At 53.7% G+C, this 19,682-nt stretch overlaps 1 protein-coding gene across 4 annotated transcripts in view; it reads left to right on the top strand.

Annotated features, from left to right (window-relative positions):
* The first annotated feature begins 37 nt into the window (after window positions 1–37).
* Pask (PAS domain containing serine/threonine kinase) overlaps window positions 38–19,682 on the top strand; it is a 40,340-nt gene continuing 20,695 nt past the window's right edge. The window contains exons 1-9 of one of the 4 annotated variants that reach the window (XM_046426813.2): window positions 38–703; window positions 6,996–7,239; window positions 8,897–9,129; window positions 9,765–9,935; window positions 11,508–11,648; window positions 12,168–12,302; window positions 14,247–14,507; window positions 14,935–15,085; window positions 15,942–16,092. In XM_046426813.2, the coding sequence (XP_046282769.1) occupies window positions 7,044–7,239; window positions 8,897–9,129; window positions 9,765–9,935; window positions 11,508–11,648; window positions 12,168–12,302; window positions 14,247–14,507; window positions 14,935–15,085; window positions 15,942–16,092 (1,439 nt within the window). In that variant the 5' untranslated portion in view covers window positions 38–703; window positions 6,996–7,043. Of the gene's footprint in view, window positions 704–6,995; window positions 7,240–8,896; window positions 9,130–9,764; window positions 10,218–11,505; window positions 11,749–12,167; window positions 12,303–14,246; window positions 14,508–14,934; window positions 15,086–15,941; window positions 16,093–19,682 lie in introns of those variants that run through there. The other 3 variants (XM_046426812.2, XM_046426814.2, XM_046426815.2) reach the window with 3 other exon arrangements.

Here is a 19,682-nt window from a genome sequence, read left to right on the forward strand (position 1 = left end):
AGGGCTCGGGCTAGGAGCTGCACGGAAGCTGGCGTGCCGGCGGGGCGTCAGGCTGCACGCGGGCTGTTCCGCGCTCGTGGGTTCGTCCCGGTGCCCGCCCTGGAGGCGCAGAGGGCCTGCGGCCAGGCGATCTCTGGCTGCAGATGCGGCAGGCAGCACGTGATTTTCGGACTCGGGAGACTCGCACTTGTATCTGCACGATGAGCTGAGGGGCCAGAGCGACCAGTGTTCCGGGAGTCCGCGCACGGATTCACTCGTGCGAAAGGCTGCCTTCAGGGGACGACCAGCGCAGGGCGGGAAGGGCCGCGGGCTAGCACCAGCACGTTGGCCGGCCGCTGCTTACTCTGCCCTCGGTCTGCGACCCAGGTGTTGAGGACGAGGCCGCCGCGAGGCGAGCTGCTGGCCGCTCACCTTCCTCGATCCTACGGCTGGAGAAAATGCCGTCCACCGAGTCGCGGGTCAGAGGCGCCTTTCTCTTTTGGCTCCTCGGAGGTGCCGTAGGGGTTTTTCGGTGCGTCCCTAGCAACCGTTTGCGCGGGCGCCGCCGTTCTGGCTCGCTGAGTTCCGCCCACAGGCAACCGTGGTTGGCCCGTGGCATCTGTCAATCGATACGACTCGCTCTGGTATTGGCCGGTGGGCTAGAAGCGCGGTCGGCTCTCAGCTCTGCGAAGGGCCTTTGGCGGTGTGATCCTCGTCGACCCAGGTGAGACCAACGCCGTTGCTCCGGAGAGCTAGAGCCGGTTGCGGGCGCAGTAGGCCTAGGGGCCCCTACGGCCTGCGGCCTGTCCCTGTACGCAGGTCACGGCCCCGGCCCGCGGCGCGGCGGACACTGGCCGTTTGCCCCGCGCTTCGGGCCGCCCGTGCCCGAGCGTCCTTGCAGGGTAACCCGCCCGGTCCGAGGAAGCCACCCAGGCTCTCGGTCTCCTGGCCTGGGGGTGGCTTTGCGCGTTTAGTTCTCTCCTTCGTAGCCTGCGCTACTGCGAGGCTGACGGAGTCCGCGTCCTGCGCCAAGCTGCACCCCAGCGCCGCCTTCTTGCCGCTCGGTGCGAGGAGTGAGCTCTGCGCCCCACCTCAGCACTTGAATGCCCCATTCACCTTAGGCTTCGCCCCCTGCTTTTCCTTTCCTCAGAGCGTAGGAGTTGCCTCACTGAGAACTTGGGGTACCTGCACACGTTATCTCCTTGCTCAGCACATCCAGCCAATTCCATGTCTGTTCTCCTCTTTTGGGTTCCCTTCTCCACGTTTCTGCTATGATCTTTATTTTAAGACCTCACCATTTCTGACTTGAATTGCTGTGACCTTTCTTCCTCCCAGCCTTGCCCCTGTACTGCCCCTGGAATTATCTTTGTAAAATGCATAGCAGGTTGCTTTTCCTTAACTGTTGATCCCTTAAAGCTAATCTTTAGGATAAAAATCCAGGCTCCTTAGTCAGGCCTAAGAAGCCCTGGGAGTTATTCAGGCTTCTCCAGGCTCCTCTCCCCTGTCCTTCTGCACACCCAACTCCTGTGCTTCTGTCTGGACGGCTTCACTCAGCTTGCAGGGCTCTGCTGCCTTGGCACCTCCCAAGCCTTTCCCCACCATTCTGGACTCCAGGGGCCCACCATCCAAGTAGCTGTCGTTTTATGTGTTCATTAGACTGCCTTGATGCAAGACACAGAGCTGTGTGCTCAGGGTGGTCTGCCAGAGAGGAAAACAACTGGCTGTCAGGCCCAAAGTCTAGAGGAAGGCAGGTTTCAGGGTGGGTTGATTCAGTACTTCAGGTGTCCAGGCCTGAAGTCCTCATGTTTGCTGGTCTGTTGTCTACTGGTTGGATCCCCTTGAAAAGCTGGTTCTGTTCTTGTACATGGTCAGTATGTACAGTTGTTCAGGTGGGACAGAGGGTTGCTTCCAGAGGTTCACCCAGAAGAGCAAGGAGTGCATTTGCAGAGCTCTGTATTTGGGAGGTGGGGTAGCTTGTGCCTCTGGACTCATAACTAGCCAAGAGAGTAGGGTCACTCTGTGACACCCTCAGGTCTGCTCTGGGTTCATCTTCCTATTTCTACAGCTTAGAGAGGATTTTAAAAAGTGAATTCTAAAACCCTAGACCTGGGTTTGGAAGTGTTTCTGAATAACATCTGAGTTAAAATTAAACCTGTGAAAAATTAAGGGATCTCTGGTCATGTGAAGTCAGCCTGTGCTCTCAGAATCCACACCTCTGGCTGTGGAGTTGAGACATGTGAGGCTGGGACCTTCTGTTCCCGTGTGCAGAGGTGCTGGCTCAGCAGCCATGTGGACCTTGTGCAGTACAGGATACGCGGAGGGAAAAAGAATCCGTCTTCCCTGCAGCCAGTGCCTCACATCTGTCAGCCAGCATTGACTTTCCTCCCTAAATACCATTGTGACTGTTGGTAATATAACTGAACATCCCCACCCCACTTCTTACTGCATCAACTCAGACAATATTTACCTTTTTCCCATGAAAAACAAAAGTTCCATGCTCTTACCCTCCTTTTGTATTTCTTTTCTGTATTCCTGTTTTATATTACTTTACAGAGTAAACTTTTGTAACGTTTACAATGTGTTCTGAGGAGTTATATTACTTTTAGGATAAAGTTTTATAACAATTACAATGTAGTCAAAAAAATTTTAAAAAAGACAAATTTAAGGTTTTGTAATGATGTATCTGAAATTATGTTACTTTTTAAAACAAAATTAAGATTTTATAACAATGTTTTCTGAAGTCATAATTAAGGTTCCAAGCTTTTTTTATAAGTTAGTTCTAAAAGTAAAAACTGCTGTATAATAGGATCTTGGCCTTGGGATTTATTGTAGCAATATAAGTGCATTTAGATGTGAGATGCAAATCTGTAACATTTAAATGGTGTTAGGTAAGGAAAGCCACACATTCTAATAATTACTTCTAGCTTCCCCCACATCTTTCAGTTTACACTGAACCATTGCATTTCAGGATCCCAGGCTGGATTTTTGTGTGTGTAACACCTCTTGATTTTTCAGGGTATGTTAAGTGATTCATGCAAAAGAAAAAAGGCAGTAGATCATGAATCATGATAGTAAAGTAGACACGTTTAAACCCACCACCCAAGTCAGGACCTAAAGCCCCCCTGCCATTGTGTCTTCCACATCTCAGCTCCCTGTCTGCTACAAGTGTGGGCACACCAGCCTCTTGTTGAATAAACAGTCTTATACGTGGGCACCCCTAAACAATGTGTTTAGATTATTTTATTTTACAAGAAAGGAATCCCACTGTTGATAGTCTTTTGAAACTCGTAGTTTTCCACTCTTTATATTTATATTTTCCACTCCTTATATTTAGGATTTATGTTGTGTGTAGGTGTTTTATAATTCATAACATGAATCTGCCAAAATTTTAAGTCTGTTTGCTTGTTGATAAGTGTTTATTTCATTTTCTTCCTGCTTGTCTGCCTGTCTTTGCCATTGTAAACCTACTGCCCAAAGCATTCCTGTGTGTCTTGCTACCCATGTGCAAGAATTTCTCTAGAATATCAATCTAAGAGTAGAAAGAGCTCTGTTGGAGTAAGCAAATGTTTGACTTTGTTTCCTATGCGGATTATATTTACTTAATGAGTTTCTATTGATTTGTTGATCTAAATCCTTAATGACCTTTGGTGTTATCGAATTTTTCATTTTTACTGATTTATTTGGTATAACATCATGATTAGACTGATAAAAATGTTAAGACTCTGGTTGTAGGTTTCATGTTCTACAAGCTGTTGTTCTTATTTCTTGTTATTTTTCTTTGTCTATGTATATTTCAATTTTGGGGTGGGGGTGTCCTAGAGATTAAACCCAGGAGTACTCAATACATTGAGCTCCATCCTCTGCCCTTTTTGAGACAGGGTCTTGCCTAGTTGCCCAGACTGGCCTCAAACTGGCAATCTTCCTACCTCAGCCTCCCAAGTCTCTGGAATTACAGGCATGCATCCCACGTGTGGCTGTATCTTTAAAATTTCTTAAGTGTCAAATTATTCACCTTTCGAAAGCTTCTGAATATTTTCTGTTATACATTTGGCAAATATCTTCTCCCAAATTGTACCTTGTTCTTTCTTTTCCTTCCTTTCAATTAAATCTAGGGCCTTGAGCATATGTTCTACCACTGAGCTGTACCCCCAGCCCCTTACTTATGAGATAAGGCCTCCCTGTGTTTCCCAGGCTGGTCTTGAGCTTACAGTCCTCCTGCCTCAGTGACCCGAGTAATTAGGATGGCAGGTGTGTGTGTGCCACTGCATCCTGCTTCATTTTAGGTTTTCAGTGGCATTTCTTATGAACACATGTCCTCAGTTTTAATGTTAAATTTATCAATCATACTTTATAGTAGAGCTTTGTTGCTTCTGGTTTTAGAGCTTCCCCTACTCCAAGTCTTACAGATATTCTGTTCGTTTTCTTCCAAAAGCTTCATGTTCTGACACTGGCTTTGCGTGTGGAGTGTCAATGGCTGTGTTTCGGGGTCCCCTTGGGGTACGAATTATCTCAGCACCACTGCTTGAATGGCTGTCTGTGCTTCATAGCCGGTGTCCCTCCCTATCACCTGACCGGCGCCTGCATGCTTGGCCCCTTTGAGGGATCTTCTTACTCCTGCCCCATGGCAGCACACTAGAGCTCCAGTTTTCTGTCGAGTTTGCGCGTCCGGTAAACTGAGTGCTCCACGCCCTCACTCCCCTCGTGCCTGATTCACAGAGATCTTGGTTCAGTACATTTTCTTCCTCATGTGTGATTATCTCTTCACATATTTGCTTTTCTCCCTCTCTCTCCAGGCAGATCTTCCTTTTGTTGGGTTGTCTCAGTTTTTCTCAGGAATTCCAGGATGCTTGGCTCCTGGGAAGACTGCTTTTGCCAGAACCTAGAGTGATGCTGAGCTCAGCGTTGGGCACCGTCTCCCCGGGTCCCTGGCATCTCACGGCTTGGGAGTGGCTCCTCAGGATGGTTTGCTCTCACTGCCCTGTTCTCAGGTCTTAGGTGTTCTTTCACATTTTGAAGTTCCTCTTCCTCCTGCATCTCGGAGGTGCACAGAAGCCACACTCCTGTCACAGGATGCAGTGCTGCTGAGTCGTATGGCTCTTCACGCTCTCGCTCCTGATTTTTCTTGAGCTTGTTTGTACATGGGAAGTCAAAGGGGTGCAATTCTACCTCAGACTGTTTAACTCCATTTAAAATAAGCAGATCACGATTATTAGGCACCAACCTGCCAGTCCCAACTTAGCTTTTTGAGTTTTCCCGAGGGTGCTACCTGGTGAGTCGCCATTACCTGCGTTTTACCCAAGGAAGCGATCCTTGGAACATTGTGCTGGTGAGTACCCCATCAATTCCTGAGAATGAAGATGGGCCCTCTGCTGTGTGCCAGGCTCCTGTGCTCTGGTGGCCTGTCTCCTGGAATTGATGGTCCTGTTTGCATGTTTAATTTTTTTTTTTTTTTTTAAAGAGAGAGAGAGAGAGAGAGAGAGAGAATTTTAGTTTTTAGTTATTGGCGGACACAACATGTTTGTTTGTATGTGGTGCTGAGGATGGAACCCGGGCCGCACGCATGCCAGGCGAGTGCACTACCGCTGGAGCCACATCCCCAGCCCTGCATGTTTAACTTGTATTGCTTGGTGGCATGTTTTGATGTCACCACCCTCCCACAACTGGTCTGGGTGGGGTTGTTCATTTTCCTTTTATCTAAGTGGTACCTGCCTTGCTGATCTCAGGAGCTGACAGCTGAGGTGAGCAGTGGTCAGGCCCTTAGACTCAAGGGACAGGGGTGTGGGTGCAGTGGAGACCCCCTGTTGTGATGAGTGTATATCATCACTATCAGACTCAAAACCTGTTAATTGCAGTAGGTGTGCTCCTCCAGTCTCAATAGATACATCTTTATCACGACCTGAGGATCAGGGCTCCTTGGAATTCCTTGGTGGAATGTGGGGGTTTCAGAAGGGTCAGTTCCCTTTTCCTCCTGCTGCGGGTCTGTCCTGTGTTGGGAGGGGCTTGTGAGCATGTGTGAACACCACACCTGCATGTCCAGGCTTGGTCTTGTGATGCTACTCCTCGGCCAGTTCTTGGGTCTGGGTATGGCATGTGCAGAGCCATGTGGGCCTTGGAAGAGGGGTCCAGGACATTTGGTCAGGAATTTTGGGCTTCCAGACGTGCAGAAGGTGATCTGTAAGGAGGAGTACGGGCTCTGGGTGTTCTTGGCCCTGTGGCCTTCTACTTTGTGGGAACTCCCACCAGTGGCCCTGGGACTGACCACAGTGTGCCCTTTTTGTCTACCTGTGGGTGCCCAAGTGGGGCCGTGCCTCCTCCGAGCAGAGGAGCTTTTCTTAGTGGCACTGGAGCACTGGAGCAGGTATGCTTGTGTTTCACGTGCTTGCCGGTTCAGGGTCTCCCTTGGGAGCTGGTCACATGACTGCACATGACAAGACTGCACAGAATGGAAGGCGCAGGTGAGTGCAGTGAGTGCTGTGGCAATGTTGGCTTCCTGGTGTGGCATCATGTGTACAAAATGTGGTCCTGGGAGGAAGCTCAGTGACAGCCACATGGAATCTTTCTGTGTTTTCCCCATGTCTGCATTGGAACCTACAAGTACAAAAGAACAAAACCACAAACCTCTGGTGCTAGTCCTGCCCCCAGGCGAAGCAGACTCTTGCCTTGCTTTTGGGGATGTGCCCAGGTGGTTCTAGATGCAGCTGGGCCAGCAGGTTGTACAGTGGCTCTTCTTGTGGCCACCCTGGGCATCTCCTTGACCGAGGAGCGTTTTGTGTTGGTGTGGACGGCAGCTCCTGCCCTTCCTGGGGCCCCTTCCCTCTTGCTCCGTCCTGCTTTCCCAGCCCTTCCTAGAAAGGGCTGCTTTTAGCGCACCTCTGCACTGACAGCACTGGCTGCAGCCCGACCTGGGACGGCGATGGGTGTGTGGGACCTGCTGAACTCGTATGGCACAGTCTGCCAGTCGAACTGCCGTGGATTCTTGTGTGGCTGATGTTAATCAGATGCTCTTGGTTTTCTAGGTGAGAATTATTAGAGGAGGGAGCTTAGTGCCTGTCCCACCTGCTACCATGGAAGCCAGAGGCTTGCTGGCCTTCGATGATGACCGGAGATGCCTGTCTGGGAGCCTACCTGTGCCAGTGCCCGCTGAGGGCCCAGCTGCAGAGGCTGCCTCTGGGTCCAGCAAGCCATTCTCCTCAGCCCACAGACACCTGAGCAGGAAGAACGGGCTTTCTAAGCTCTGCCAGAGCAGAATAGCGCTTTCTGGTAATGACTTCCTTTCTGATCATTATGGGCATCAGCCCTGCAGCTTGGAGATGTGGAGTCACTGCTTTCCCCCAGGAAGCCTGTTGCCAGTGGCGTAAAGTGGGTCTGTGGGAAAGCTCACTTGCCGAGGCCTGGCCAAGCACTTTCCTGCTGCCTCTGGCCTTCCTGCTGGGAGCTTCAGGCACACAGTGGACATCTCCTCCATGTGAAACTCTGTGTTTCAAGGCCAGATTAGAAGAAAGTGTAGTTCTTACTAGGAGTGGACAAGGGTACTGTCGTAGACTGGGCCACGTCCCCAGGAAAGTATTAGCTTGCTGATTAGCTCACTGTGGAAGAAGGGGCTTTCCACCTGGCCTAGAGCCCCGAAGACAGGGCCCTGCTCTTGGGTTTCACATCACAGGGACAGGACAAGGGCAGCCACTTCAGTGTGGCCCCCCCACCCCACAGCTAGCTTATTGCTGGGCTATGGCCGAGAAGGAAGTGCTGCCTGCCCGTAAGAGGCATGTTGTATGATGGGGTCTTGAGACAGCAGGGTGTCTGCAGGGAATTGCCGTGGCCCTGGACATCAGGGAAGTCTTTTGGGATAGCAGATGCAGCCAGGAGCCAGAGCACAGTGGTAAGGAAGGGAGAAGGTTCAGCTTCGAGGCCAAGGGTAAGCTTGATGGGGCAGCAGGTGTGGGAACCAAGTTTGCCTTGGTCCTGAGGCTGCTGGACGTGGTCCTAGGAGGGGCTAGAGGTTGTGCAGGGAGCCAGCTGTGAGGTTTGCCGGGTTCTCAGAAGGCGCTGACACTATAGACTGGCTCTAGGATGATCTTTCTGGTGCTGCATGGGGAACAGCCAAAGGCCTGAGAACCAGCTGCTTCTTGGGAGAGGAGAGGAAGAGCGTGGCCTTCTGGCTGCCAGTGCAGGGGATGGTCAGGGAGAGGCTACTTGCTGAAGAAGTCTGGACCTTGGGTGAGGGACATGGAGGAGATGTCCAAAGGGCAGGCAGCAGGGACTCAGGTTGTGTGCCTTTGGCTTTGAGCCCCTGCAAAAATGGAGGTGAGGAGGGAGCCCATGGCACTGAGAAGCCGTGCACTCTTGGTGGGGCGTGTAGAAGGGGAAAGAGCTCCTGTGCCGGAGGGGAGGGGGCCTGGCCTGGAAGGCTGCTGCAGGCAGGAGTCTCCTGGTGGCTCTGTGCTGCCCAGTTGAGTAGGGTGGGGACAGAGGCTGGGCCAGGTCCCTTGGGAGCCGTGGGAGGGGTCAGCAGCATAGCTCTTCTGGAGCAGCAGGGAGGGAGCCGGTGTGAGGACGGGGAGGTGTGGTGCAGGCAGCTCTTGAACTGGGTGACAGCTTTTGGAAGGATGGTGGCGCCTTGGAGTGATTGTCACTGGAGAGGTGCTTGGGCTCCTTGGGGGAGTGTTGCCCTCGGAGTGTGACTGGACCCAAGTGTTGAGCTCAGGCTGTTGGTGCTTCTGAGCAGGCAGTGCCTTCCTCCCAACTGGGTGCCTGAGGCTTGTCTGAATGGACGTTAGGACTGGTTTAGGTCCAGTGTGGGAGTCAGCCCTGCAGGTGGACCAGACCCTTGGATCCTGTGAGGGCTGGTGCTCTTTCTGTTTTAGAAGGGAGCTCCAAGCGGCTATGTAAGGTCTCACACTTCCTTTCATTCTTTCTTCAGAAGACAGATGGAGCTCCTACTGCCTCTCATCACTGGCTGCTCAGAACATCTGCACGAGCAAGCTGCGCTGCCCTATGGCGCCTGAGCTCGTGGATGCCGCTGGGTCCCTGGGCAGTGCGTCCTGCTGCTCCCTGCTGCGTGCCTTGTCTGCCGGGGGCACTGCACCCCCGTTCCCAGCCCCCGTGTGCAACCCTAACAAGGCTGTCTTCACTGTGGACGCCAAGACCACAGAGGTACTGGCTTTGGTTTGTGACCAGGCCATGGATGTGATTTGGGGTTTGTACCTGGAACCTTAAACGGTTTTTTGTGTTTCAAGTGCAATTAGAAAAACATTTGATTTTAGCGATGTTGTAGCAAAAGATGAGAATTTGGAGAACTAAGTATAATCAATTAGAACAAATTGGGTTCTCAGAACAGATGCTGGGAAAGGCTCAGGTGCACTGTGTGTTTGTACATGTTGGCACAACTATGCGAGAATGGGTACTCGGTATTCATGTTCAGTACAGTGGCACCATCTGTGTGAAATGCACCTAGGAATTGCTAGACTGGATCAGAGTTTGCTGGAAATGCCCATATTTTCTATGGTCTTGATTGCCATGTGCTATTTTGCCTGGTTCAGGGGTCCTGGTTGCCCTTCCTGGTTGCCCTTGGCACTGGCCAGGTTTTGTGTCTGTGAGGTTGAGGCCTCTGGGTGCATGTGTGGGTGTTGTCTTCACCTCTGATGGGATGTGAATGATGATGGTGGGGCCCTGCTGGGGAAGGACCAGCCCCTGGGCTGCCATACCAGCTTTGTGTTGTCCTCGATTCTGCTTCTGGGAATTAGAGGGGCTGCTGGTGATGTTTGTGTCTTCTCTCTGCTCCTCCTCAGATCCTGGTTGCTAATGACAAAGCTTGCAGTCTCCTGGGGTACAGCAGCCAGGACCTGATTGGCCAAAAGCTGGCACAGTTCTTCCTGAAGTCGGACTCCGCTGTGGTGGAAGCCCTCAGCCAGGAGCATGTGGAGGCGGATGGCCACGCCGCCGTAGTGTTCAGCACAGTGGTGAGCGGGGTGCAGCGCCCAGGCCTCAAGGCACGAGCAGCGCGGGGCGGAAGAGCCCTGGTTTCCCTGCCTGGACTCTGTCTTTGAGCTGCCCTCTGCCGTGGGGCCCTCGTAGCAGCAACGGTAGCATCTTCAACTGAAAACACGGCCCTGGGTTCTGTTTCCGTCTTTGGCTGGTTGGGCTTGGGGACTCAGGACGAGCACTGGGTGACCTGGAGAGCCCCATCTTGGTGTGATGGGGGGTGCGGTGTGGCTGGCATGTGGCAAACCTGGAGGCACCACGTGAGAATCCCAGAAGAGGGGTGTGATTTCATTGTCTGGACCAGTTCTTACATCTAATCCACATTTTCTGTTTGGTGTATGTTTGGTTGGTGTGACTGGGGGAGCTTCCCTGGAGAGCTTTGGTCTCTCCTCTGTGCTTCTGGGGCCAACTTGGATGTTGATGGGTGAGCTGAGCTGTTAGATGCTGAGGACTGAGCCCCGGGCACGGAAGAGACTTGGAGAGGGTCAGCTGCATCAGGAGGTTCCTGGTTTAAGAGGCCTGCTGCTATAGAGGGAAATTGTAGGACTTAGCACATTGGTGTCTGCCGCTTTAAGAAATACCAGGTGCTGATCTTTTTTCCTGCTGTTTTACCACGGAGTTGAGTGTATTGGTCAGATTTTTCCAGAGGAATAGAACCCATAGGATGTATCTAATCATAATGGGCATTTATCAGGCTGCTTACATAATGTGAGACCAGATTGTTGCACAGTGTCCTTCTGTAGGCCAGAGAGCTGGGAAACCAGTATGTGCCTAGCCCGAGAAGCTGGAGCCTGAGAACAAGATGGGCGTCGATGCTGCCCAATCAGATCTGATGATCCCAGAACCCCAGAGTTGTTGGTTCAAGTCTGTGTTAAAAGCCGAAGAGCCTCCTGCAGTCTGACGTCCACAGACAATGGCAGCAAAACACGTATCCACCCAAGAAGGACCGAGTGTGTGTGTGTGAGGGTCCTTCTCCAACCCCTAGGTTCCGTCCTCGCCCCAGTCTGCTAGGTGGTGCTGCCCTCATTCAGAGTGCATCTTCTCCACCAGAAACACCCTCATAGACATGCCACAGTGTGCTTTACCACTCTGTAGGTGTCCCTTAATCTAGTCAATTAGACAAGATGAACCATGACACTAAGGATTAAAAAAAGAATCTTAGTAAAACATTCACTCAGACACTACAACCCTAAGTATCAGAAGCTTGTTCAGCTGGACATGGTGGTGCACACTGGTAATCCCAGCGACTCAGGAGGCTGAGGACAGCAGGATCATAAGTTCCAGGCCAGCCTCAGCAATGCAGAGAAACCCTGTCTCAAAATGAAAAACAGGGCTAGGTGTGTGCTCAGTGGTAAAGTGTTCTCGGTTCCACCTCCACGCCCCCCAAACAAACAAAACCCTTCGTTTACCCTTGGTGAGTTTCCAAGATGGAAGGTAGGCGTGGGAAGTTGGACACACTGAGGTGTGGGGTGTGGAAGGGTGGCTCCTGGTGGCAGCCCTCTCCCGTGCTTGCCGCCAGGGTCCCCAGTGCAGCCTGTCTGTGTGTGCAGGTGGACATCGTCAGCCGCAGTGGGGAGAAGATTCCAGTCTCTGTGTGGATGAAGAGAGTGCGGCAGGAGCGTGGCCTGTGCTGTGTGGTGGTCCTGGAGCCTGTGGAGAGGGTCTCAGCCTGGGTTGCCTTCCACAGTGACGTGAGTGTGTCCATTCCTTGGCCCAGGACCCCAGTCCTGCCTCCTGCACGCACCTCAGCCAGTGCTCTCCATGGCTTGGCGGGAAGAGCAGAGGATGAAGGTGTCTGGGGGTCTGCCAGCGGCGCCCCTCACTGTGTGCCCATGCCTCAGTTGTCCTGTCTGTGAGGTGGGGAGAGGGGCTGTATCTACTCATGAGATTGTTCTTATATAAAATGAAATGATGTTTGAAAAACCTCAGAACATGCCAGCACTGCAGACAGCACCTGAGTGTATTGTTATAAAAAAGAGCTTCTCCTGAGGCCAGGGCTTCCAGAGAGCACGTGAGGAAGTCAGAGGCCGAGGCACGTCTGGCACAAGAGGAGGTGTTCTTGGGAAAGCCCCTCTGTGTGCCTCTTGAACTTCTGCCCAATGTGAGAATGGTCTTGCTTTTGGCTCACAGGCACTGGAGTCTAGGCAGCTTCAAGCCCAGGTGCACAGGGCTCTTGTTGCAACCCTTACGAGTGCCGTGTGTTTCTCCAGGGAACCATCACGGCCTGTGACAGCCTCTTCGCTCATCTCCATGGGTTTGCCTCGGGTGAGGATGTGGTTGGACAGCATCTCCCAGACCTCATTCCATCTGTGCAGCTACCTCCTCCTGGCCAGCCTGTGCCAAAGGTAGGATGCTGACCACCTGGGCCACAGGGTGGGCGTCAAGTTCTGAATCCGTAACCTGACAGCAGGACAGCCTTCAGCCCTCTGTGCTCCGAGGTGTGGCCAAGGGCTGAAGCCTGTGTGTTCTCCCAGCTGACCGCTGTTGTCTCCTCAGTTCTCTTGTCAGTGTGGCACAGGGAGGGCAGCATGCTCACAGGGTATCAGTAGAGTTCTCCTCCTGGACCAATGGGATGCACATATATAGAGACAAGAGGGGATTTATTAGGGACTTGCCTTTTGAGGTCACAAGGCCACAGCCCACGACCCGCCATCTACAAGCTAGAGACTCTGGAATTGACCCGAGTGTGGATTTGCCACATTTTTGAAAGCCTGAGGACCTGGGAACACGAACGAAAGCAGTGCTTTGAAGTCCAAAGCCACCCCCAGTGTCTCGGCATCAGTGTGCGCACATGCCGTGTCCTGGAAGCCCCTTCACAGGCACTAGAGGCAGTGCTGCTCAGCTCTGGGTGTTGCTTGTCCAGGCAAGTCCATACCTCAGGTGGCCCTCACGCCCTGGAGGCAGGACGGCTGTGTCCCACAGGAAGTGGGTGGTGGGGTCTGGGCGTGGTGGAGTGCTCGGCCAGTGTGCCAGCCCTTCCCCGGGGGACTTGTCCCAAGGTCACCTCTGTCTTCCTCAGGTGGGGACTGACTGCTCTATTGGTCTCTGGTCAGTGCCAGTTCCTTTGGCGAGACGAGAGTCATCTGGAGTGTTCCCTGGGTGTAGCTCTCTAAACTCAGCCCCTGAGCCTCTTTTGCTACATCAGATTCTCCAGCTTCTAGGAGGAGCCCTTGTCCCCACCTCCTGTGCTCTGAGCATTGGCCACGTGGCCTTCACGGCTGGCAGGGCTGTCTACTTGTCTACCCTGGGCACTGCCTGGCAGCACCTGCTCACAGCCCTCTCCCCCAGAGATACACCCTGGTAAGGCAAGGCAGAAAGCACAAGTGAGTGTGTTCTTAGCCCCAAGTGGGCTACCATGTCCCTCAGGGGTAGACAGGGACATGCTGGGAGCCAACACAGAGGGATCTGTACCCTTGTCCTCACAGGGCTCACTGGGGCCTGGGCCTGCCTCTGGCTGGGTCAGGGCGCTGTGCTGCCCGTCTGCGGCCTGGCAGCTGCAGGTTTCCAGTCTGGAAGGGTGGGCCCCTAAACAGGGTGGGGGCAAAGGCTTGGGTCTACCTTACCACCCTGAAGCCCCTGAAGACTCTGAAGTGTTTGGCTGGGAACACTGTGTTAGTCAAGAGACAGGACTCTCTGGGCATGGTGATCCCAGCGACTCGGGAGGCCGAAGCAGGAGGCAAGTTGGAGGCCAGCCTCAGCAACTTAGTGAGACCCTGTCTCCAAAGAAAAAACCATTATAAAGGTCTGGAATGTAGCTCAGTGGTAAAGTGCTCTTTGGTTCACTCTCTAGTGGCCTCTGAAGTGTCTGGGGGGGGGAGTCCTAGTAGGGATGTGGTGGGACAGTGACGTGCAGGGGGAGTGTGATACATGCACTTGGTGGTGTGGCAGAGGGAGGAGCCGAGAAGGCAATGGGGAGTCAGTGACAGCAGGAAGCGGGGGCCCCCAGTCCCAGTGGACTCCGAGCTCTTCCTCCACACAGAACTGAGGGCAGTGCCCAGAGTGCGGGTGGCACAGCTACCCACCCTGGACAGCTGGAGCCCTGGTCCCTCACTTGCCCATGTCTTGGTTAGCTCACTAGGCTTTTCTTGAATACCCTGGCATGTGCTATACCCAGGCCACTCTTGAGTCCTTGGTGTCCCCTGCTGTCATTCCCCAGGCAGGGTGGGGCTGGGGGACAGCAGGTGTGGGTGTAAGGTGCTCCTGTGCTTCCTGAGGGGGTCTCACAGCAGAGAAGGTCTGCTCAGCCCCCCAGCCCAGCTGCCCTGCTGAGCCTGGCACCTCTCTCGTAGAGTCTGAAGATCCAGAGGTCTGTTGGCAGAGCCAGGGATGGCACCACCTTCCCTCTGAGCCTAAAGCTGAAGGCCAAGCCCAGTGACCCGGAGGTGGCCAGCAGCAAGGAGGCCCCCGAGCTGGACTACTGGGCATCAGTCTGGGTGTTCTGCACCATCAGTGGGCTTGTGACCCTTCTGCCGGATGGCACCATCTACGGCATCAACCACAGCTTTGCGCTGATGCTGTTTGGTTATGGAAGGACAGAGCTCCTGGGCAAGGTGGGCTCGTCGGGGCTGCGGGCTTTCCACCCATTTGGGAGGCTGGCCCTTGTGTATGGGGGTGGTGGCTCACAGATTCACCCAGGAAGGACCGCGGGCCCTGGCGGGGAGCCTTGCTGACGGCCGCCAGGTCATTTCCCTTGGCCGATTCCAGAGTCACCCCGGGGAGGGAGAGGAGTGCTGTTCCCAGTGAGATCTGGTCTGGCTGATGGGACCAGGTTTGGGTCACAATTGCAGTGGCTTCAGACTGGTTCATGTCTGAAAATTTGACCCCAGTGTCTTTCCTGACCTTAGGAGGAACTGTCCAGAGACTTGCTGCATTTGGTTAATTTTTTTGCAGTTGTTTTCATTTCAGCCCCAGCAGAGTGTGTCCAGGAGGGGCATAATGAGTCCCCCAGGTCTTGAACTGTCACTTTTTGCCTCCCAGAATATCACTTTCCTGATTCCTGGTTTCTACCACTACATGGACCTTGCCTGTGACAGTTCTTCACAGCTGCCAGACCTGGCCGACTGCCTGGACATCCACAGTGAGAGCAGGCCTGGGCAGATGAGCTGGGACCCCGGCAGCGGAGCCCAGGGTGAGACATGGCCTTCTCTCCCCAGTGTGCCCCTGGCGGCCCAGCCCCACCAGGGCCATGCCTCCTACCAGAGATGGGCTTAGGGTCGTGGCTGGGGACTGAGTGAGGGGCACCAGTCCTGTTTCCGTGTTTGTGTCTCTCTCAGCCCTTCTGTTCGCCAGCGGTAGGGCAAGGTGTGGGGGCTCTTCTTACAAGCGTATTGGCAGCGAGAAGCTGAAGGAAAGGTCTTCAAGAAGCCATGAGTCGTGCCCTATCGAGTCTCAGCCACAGTCTTGGCTTCTGGGAGGGGATTCATGTAGGTCCACGTGGCCCAAGATGGAGTGGATGAGCTGTCCTCTTTATTCCTAAGTTAGATATTGCTAGCACGTTGGTGGAGTTTGTAATGTTTACCCCTTTGGTTTTTATTTGGCACTTAAACATGTCAACAGTATTCCTGAGCCCTGTGTGTGGACAGTCTCAGCCTGCTGGTCTCTGGGGAGAAGCTCCCAGCCTCCTGTGCCCAGCAGCCTGCTCTAGCTCAGGACACTGGCAGGGTGTGGGGCCTGTGACAGGGGCACTGGCACCCTTGGTCACGCTCTGCCCTCGACCCCTCAGGTGTGGTTCTGGAGTCCCTGGGCCCTGATGGGGTTTGAGGATCCAGGTGACGTAGTGTGGGGGTGCTGGGCGGGGTCTCTGCTCTCTAGTGGGAAGGAGCAGTGGGGACAGGATGTGAGTGTCAGGTACTAGCAGGGTGCGTTGTGCGCATCGTGCTGGGCCGTGGCCCTTGTGGGTGGTGCTCCCCTGGGACGCCGGGTGCCAGCAGCTCAGGCAGCAAGCGCTGTGAGTAGGGTGCAGGCCTTCCCGATTCTGCTCTCAGATCTGAAGGTGAACGTGGTACGTGCTGGTGACCGCCTGCTGCCACCAGATGAGACCCTGAAGCTGGCAAGAAGCCAAGACATCTCCCCTGCTCAGACACAGCAGGAAGTAGGAGCCTGGCTCCCTTCCTCCTCGTCGGAGCCCTCACCGGGGTGAGTGCTGGTGGGAAGTGGAGGCTGGTGGAGGAGCTGCTCCCAGGGTGGGGGGGTGCAGTTCGGTGATGCACCTGGCTCCCACAAACCCAGCACCTGCCCTGTCTGAATGGTGACATGTTTCTCCCAGGTTGCCCACTGAGTGTTCTGCCGTGGGACGGGGTGCCCACAATGCCATCTTATCCCGTGGCTGTCAGAGGTCAGGGGCGTTTAGGTAGACTTAAGAGGGCTGAAGCTGGCCTGGCCTGAGCATTGTGGAAATCATATGAAGCTGTTTTCTTTGCACGTTTTTAAATGAAGTATCCTACATGGAGTGAAGGACGTTTATGTTAGATGACTTGGGAAAACAGGAACAAAGGCTCACTGATTCTGTTTCTCAGTCCTATTGTGCTCAGTATTTTGGTGTTTTCAGCTAGTTTTTTCATTAAAAAAATATATACGTATTATCGAATAAAACATGTGTATGTATATGTAAAACGCATATATGTGTGTGTGTGTGTGTGTGTGTGTGTGTGTGTGTGTGTATATATATATATATATATAAATAAATGAATCATATTTTGCTGCTGGGCATTGAAGCTGGGGTATTCTAGCCCTGGGCTACATTCCTAATTTCTTAAATTTATTTTTATCTTGATGGCCTTGTTAAGTTGTCCAGACTGTCCTCATACTAGGGGTCCTCGTCCTGCCTAGTTGCCAGGTGGCTGGGATCAAGGGTATGTGTCACATGTCCGGCTTAAAACCCTGTTTTACGCACAGTGTCCAGGAGCATGCCTGAGCCTCGGGTGTGCACATGGAGGGCAGATCCATGGTCTTTCCTGCCCCCGGATCTCCTGCTCTCTACCCTTACCACCATGCATTGGAGCATACGCCAGAGTTTCCTGTCCTTGGGCCTGAGCTGTCCCCTTTGTCCTTGGCTCTACCTTCTTTAGTTTGTTGTTGTGGCAGCCTTCCTGGACTTATTTTAAAGGAGTACACGAGTGTGTTTCAAGGTCAGAGCAGCAGTGACAGGTGGACTCCCCTTGGCCCTCTCCAGACCTGCCTCCTCCTACTCTGAGGACACTTGTCAGCAGCTCCAACCCTCCAGACCCTCCCCCTATGCGAGTCAGCATGGATGTGTGTCGTGTGTGTGTGTGTGTGTGTGTGTGGTGTGTACCCTTGTGCCTGGCTTTTGTCTAACAGGACAGGATTGCTGCATGTTGTCCTGGCTGTGTGTGCTTGTGCCTGCTGACCTCTTCCCAGCAAGACCCCCAACAGCACCTGTTGTTCCTTTCCTGCTGTTTGGTGTCAGGGTGTTCCTTTGATTTGTCTCCCTGGCTCCCTCCTGGCTCAGGTTTGCTTTGGGTGGCATGACAAGTGTACCCATCTGCAGATGAGGGGAGCTGGGAGCTGGCATGAGTGGCTGATGCTGGTCAAGTGCCCCAGCCTGGCTGGGCTGCTTACTCCTGCCAGCTGCCAGTGAGTGCATCATTCCAGGAATGGGGTGTCCAGTGGGGTCACTCGCCAGCCGCTCTCCTCAGGATCAGGGCAGAGTGCCTCTTCTAGGCTCGTGTTGTTCAATGAGGAAGCTACACTGCATTGGTTAAGTCTTACATTTTCTTTAAGGTGGGACAGTTTTAGATCCTAGGGGTTTGCGTAGTTATCGTTGGTGGTGCTGAGGATGGAACCGTGCCTTGCTCACACAAGGCCAAGGTTCTGCCGCGGAGCGGCTCCCAGCCCAGGTTCTGCAGCTCAGCTGGCACCCATCCCACCTGCAGCATGGAGTAGTGCGTGACATGCCCTTCAGTCACCCACTCACTTGTTCAACAGATAACGGGCGGAGAGTCGAGGCTTCTCTGTGACATTGTGGTCTAATTAGGAATGCAAGCTGCTGCGTCACCAAGTCCAAGTGGGAAGTACAGAAGGAGGAGGGAGGCACATGTTCTGGGGTTCTGTCGGGCTTCCTCCGCCACCGCCTCTGGCCCCAGCATTCACGCTCAGGCTGAGCTGTTCTAGTGAATTGATGCTCATGCTGAGGGGGTTCTCCTGAGAGGCAGAGGCTCAAAAGGACTCCACATGAAGTGACATTGGTTCAGGGGTCTCCACGGTGGCAGGTCTTGGTGTCCCTGCTTTGGGGCCTATGATCCCTGGGGTGACCTGGGTGCAGGTCCCAGCAGCTCCTGACGCTGTGTGGACTCTGGGAGGTGGGAGTGGAGGTGCCCTACTCTCCGATATCACGTGGCAGCCACACCCCTTGCTCCCGTGCTGAGTGGAAGGCAGAGCGTGGTCTCCAGGGGAGCTGGGGAAGGCCATTCCGTGGTCACGCTAACACGTAGAGACTCTGCAGGCTCACAGCCTTAACCCACATCTTGAAATCTAAAAAGTCCCCAACATGGAAATTTTTCCCTAAATTTGATGCTGGAGCATGTTTGATGATTAAACCCACCCTGAGCTGATGGGCAGCCATTGATGTTTTCCTGCTACCCCACAGTGGGGTATGTAGAGGCCTCATGCTGGGTTTGTCCTGTGGAGTTCCTTCAAGTGACTGATGATCTTTCTGAAATCCAAGAGCACATCTGGCCCAGGGGTTTAAGGTGGGAGGGCTGTGGATGGGGTGATCAAAGAGGAAAATGGACCCTGGGGGCCCCCAGGGGTTAGCACCTCAGAGATCCTCCGGGGGTGAGTGAAAGTACAGAGCTGCCCTGAGGTCAAGGCCGCATGTCCTGACCATGGAACACCACATCCAGAGGCTGCCCAGATTCCTTGGTGTGCACCCCCCTCTGCTGGCCCTGGAGAAGGACGCATGGTCCCCTGAGCCACACGAGACTCATCTCTGGACATGCAGTGCTTGGACAGAGAGGGTGGGAGTGGGCATGGAGGGATACCTCTGCAGACACCCCCCCCCCCCACAGGACAGCTCTGCTTCTCAGACCCCTGCTGACAGTGCCCTCCTCTGCACTTCTGTCCTGGTGCTGGCCCTGGCCTCTTCTGTCAGTGGGAATCACTGCTGCATTCTTGCTGGGTGGCAGGTGTGAACCTGCCTCTGTGCCCTGTAGGGTGTGCACTTGTTTGGCATACCTGCTGCTCAGTGGCCAGGCACAGGCTACAGTTTGTGGTGTGGGCCTGTGCCCTGGGGGCACTGTGTCAACTGTCGCAGCCTCCTCCCTGCTCACCACTTGCTGGAGGCACTTGGGGGAGTTTCTCTTTGTCCTCACCCCCACCTGCTCCCTTCAGCCTGTTGGCTGGCCTGACCGTCTCCCCACTTGACTGTGAGGGTGGTGGCATTCCTAGCCAGTCAGTGGGCTGGTGTGGAGTTTGCCAGACACTGAGTCCCCTCTGGCCCCTCACTTCAGGCCTTCAGTGTGGCAGAGTGAGCTGCACACTGGCAGCAGGCTGCCTGGGCCGCGTGCAGGCTGAGCTGAGCACTGGGCCTGGGTCTCTGCACTGTGGCAGTCGCAGCACCATCTTGATAAAGCCTTGCTAAACGAGGATCTGTCTGACAGTACTGGAGAGTAGGTGCTTTATGTATTGACTTGGTTGCAAAATTTAATCTTTTTTGTTGTGAATTTTATGGTGTTAAATGCTTTGTGTTTTAACAAAATGGTCCCTCC

The sequence above is a fragment of the Marmota monax genome, unplaced genomic scaffold (assembly GCF_021218885.2).
Source record: "Marmota monax isolate L192 unplaced genomic scaffold, Marmota_monax_Labrador192_F-V1.1 WCK01_AAM20220418_F8-fsc00298, whole genome shotgun sequence".
In the NCBI taxonomy this organism is placed as follows: Eukaryota; Metazoa; Chordata; class Mammalia; order Rodentia; family Sciuridae; genus Marmota; species Marmota monax.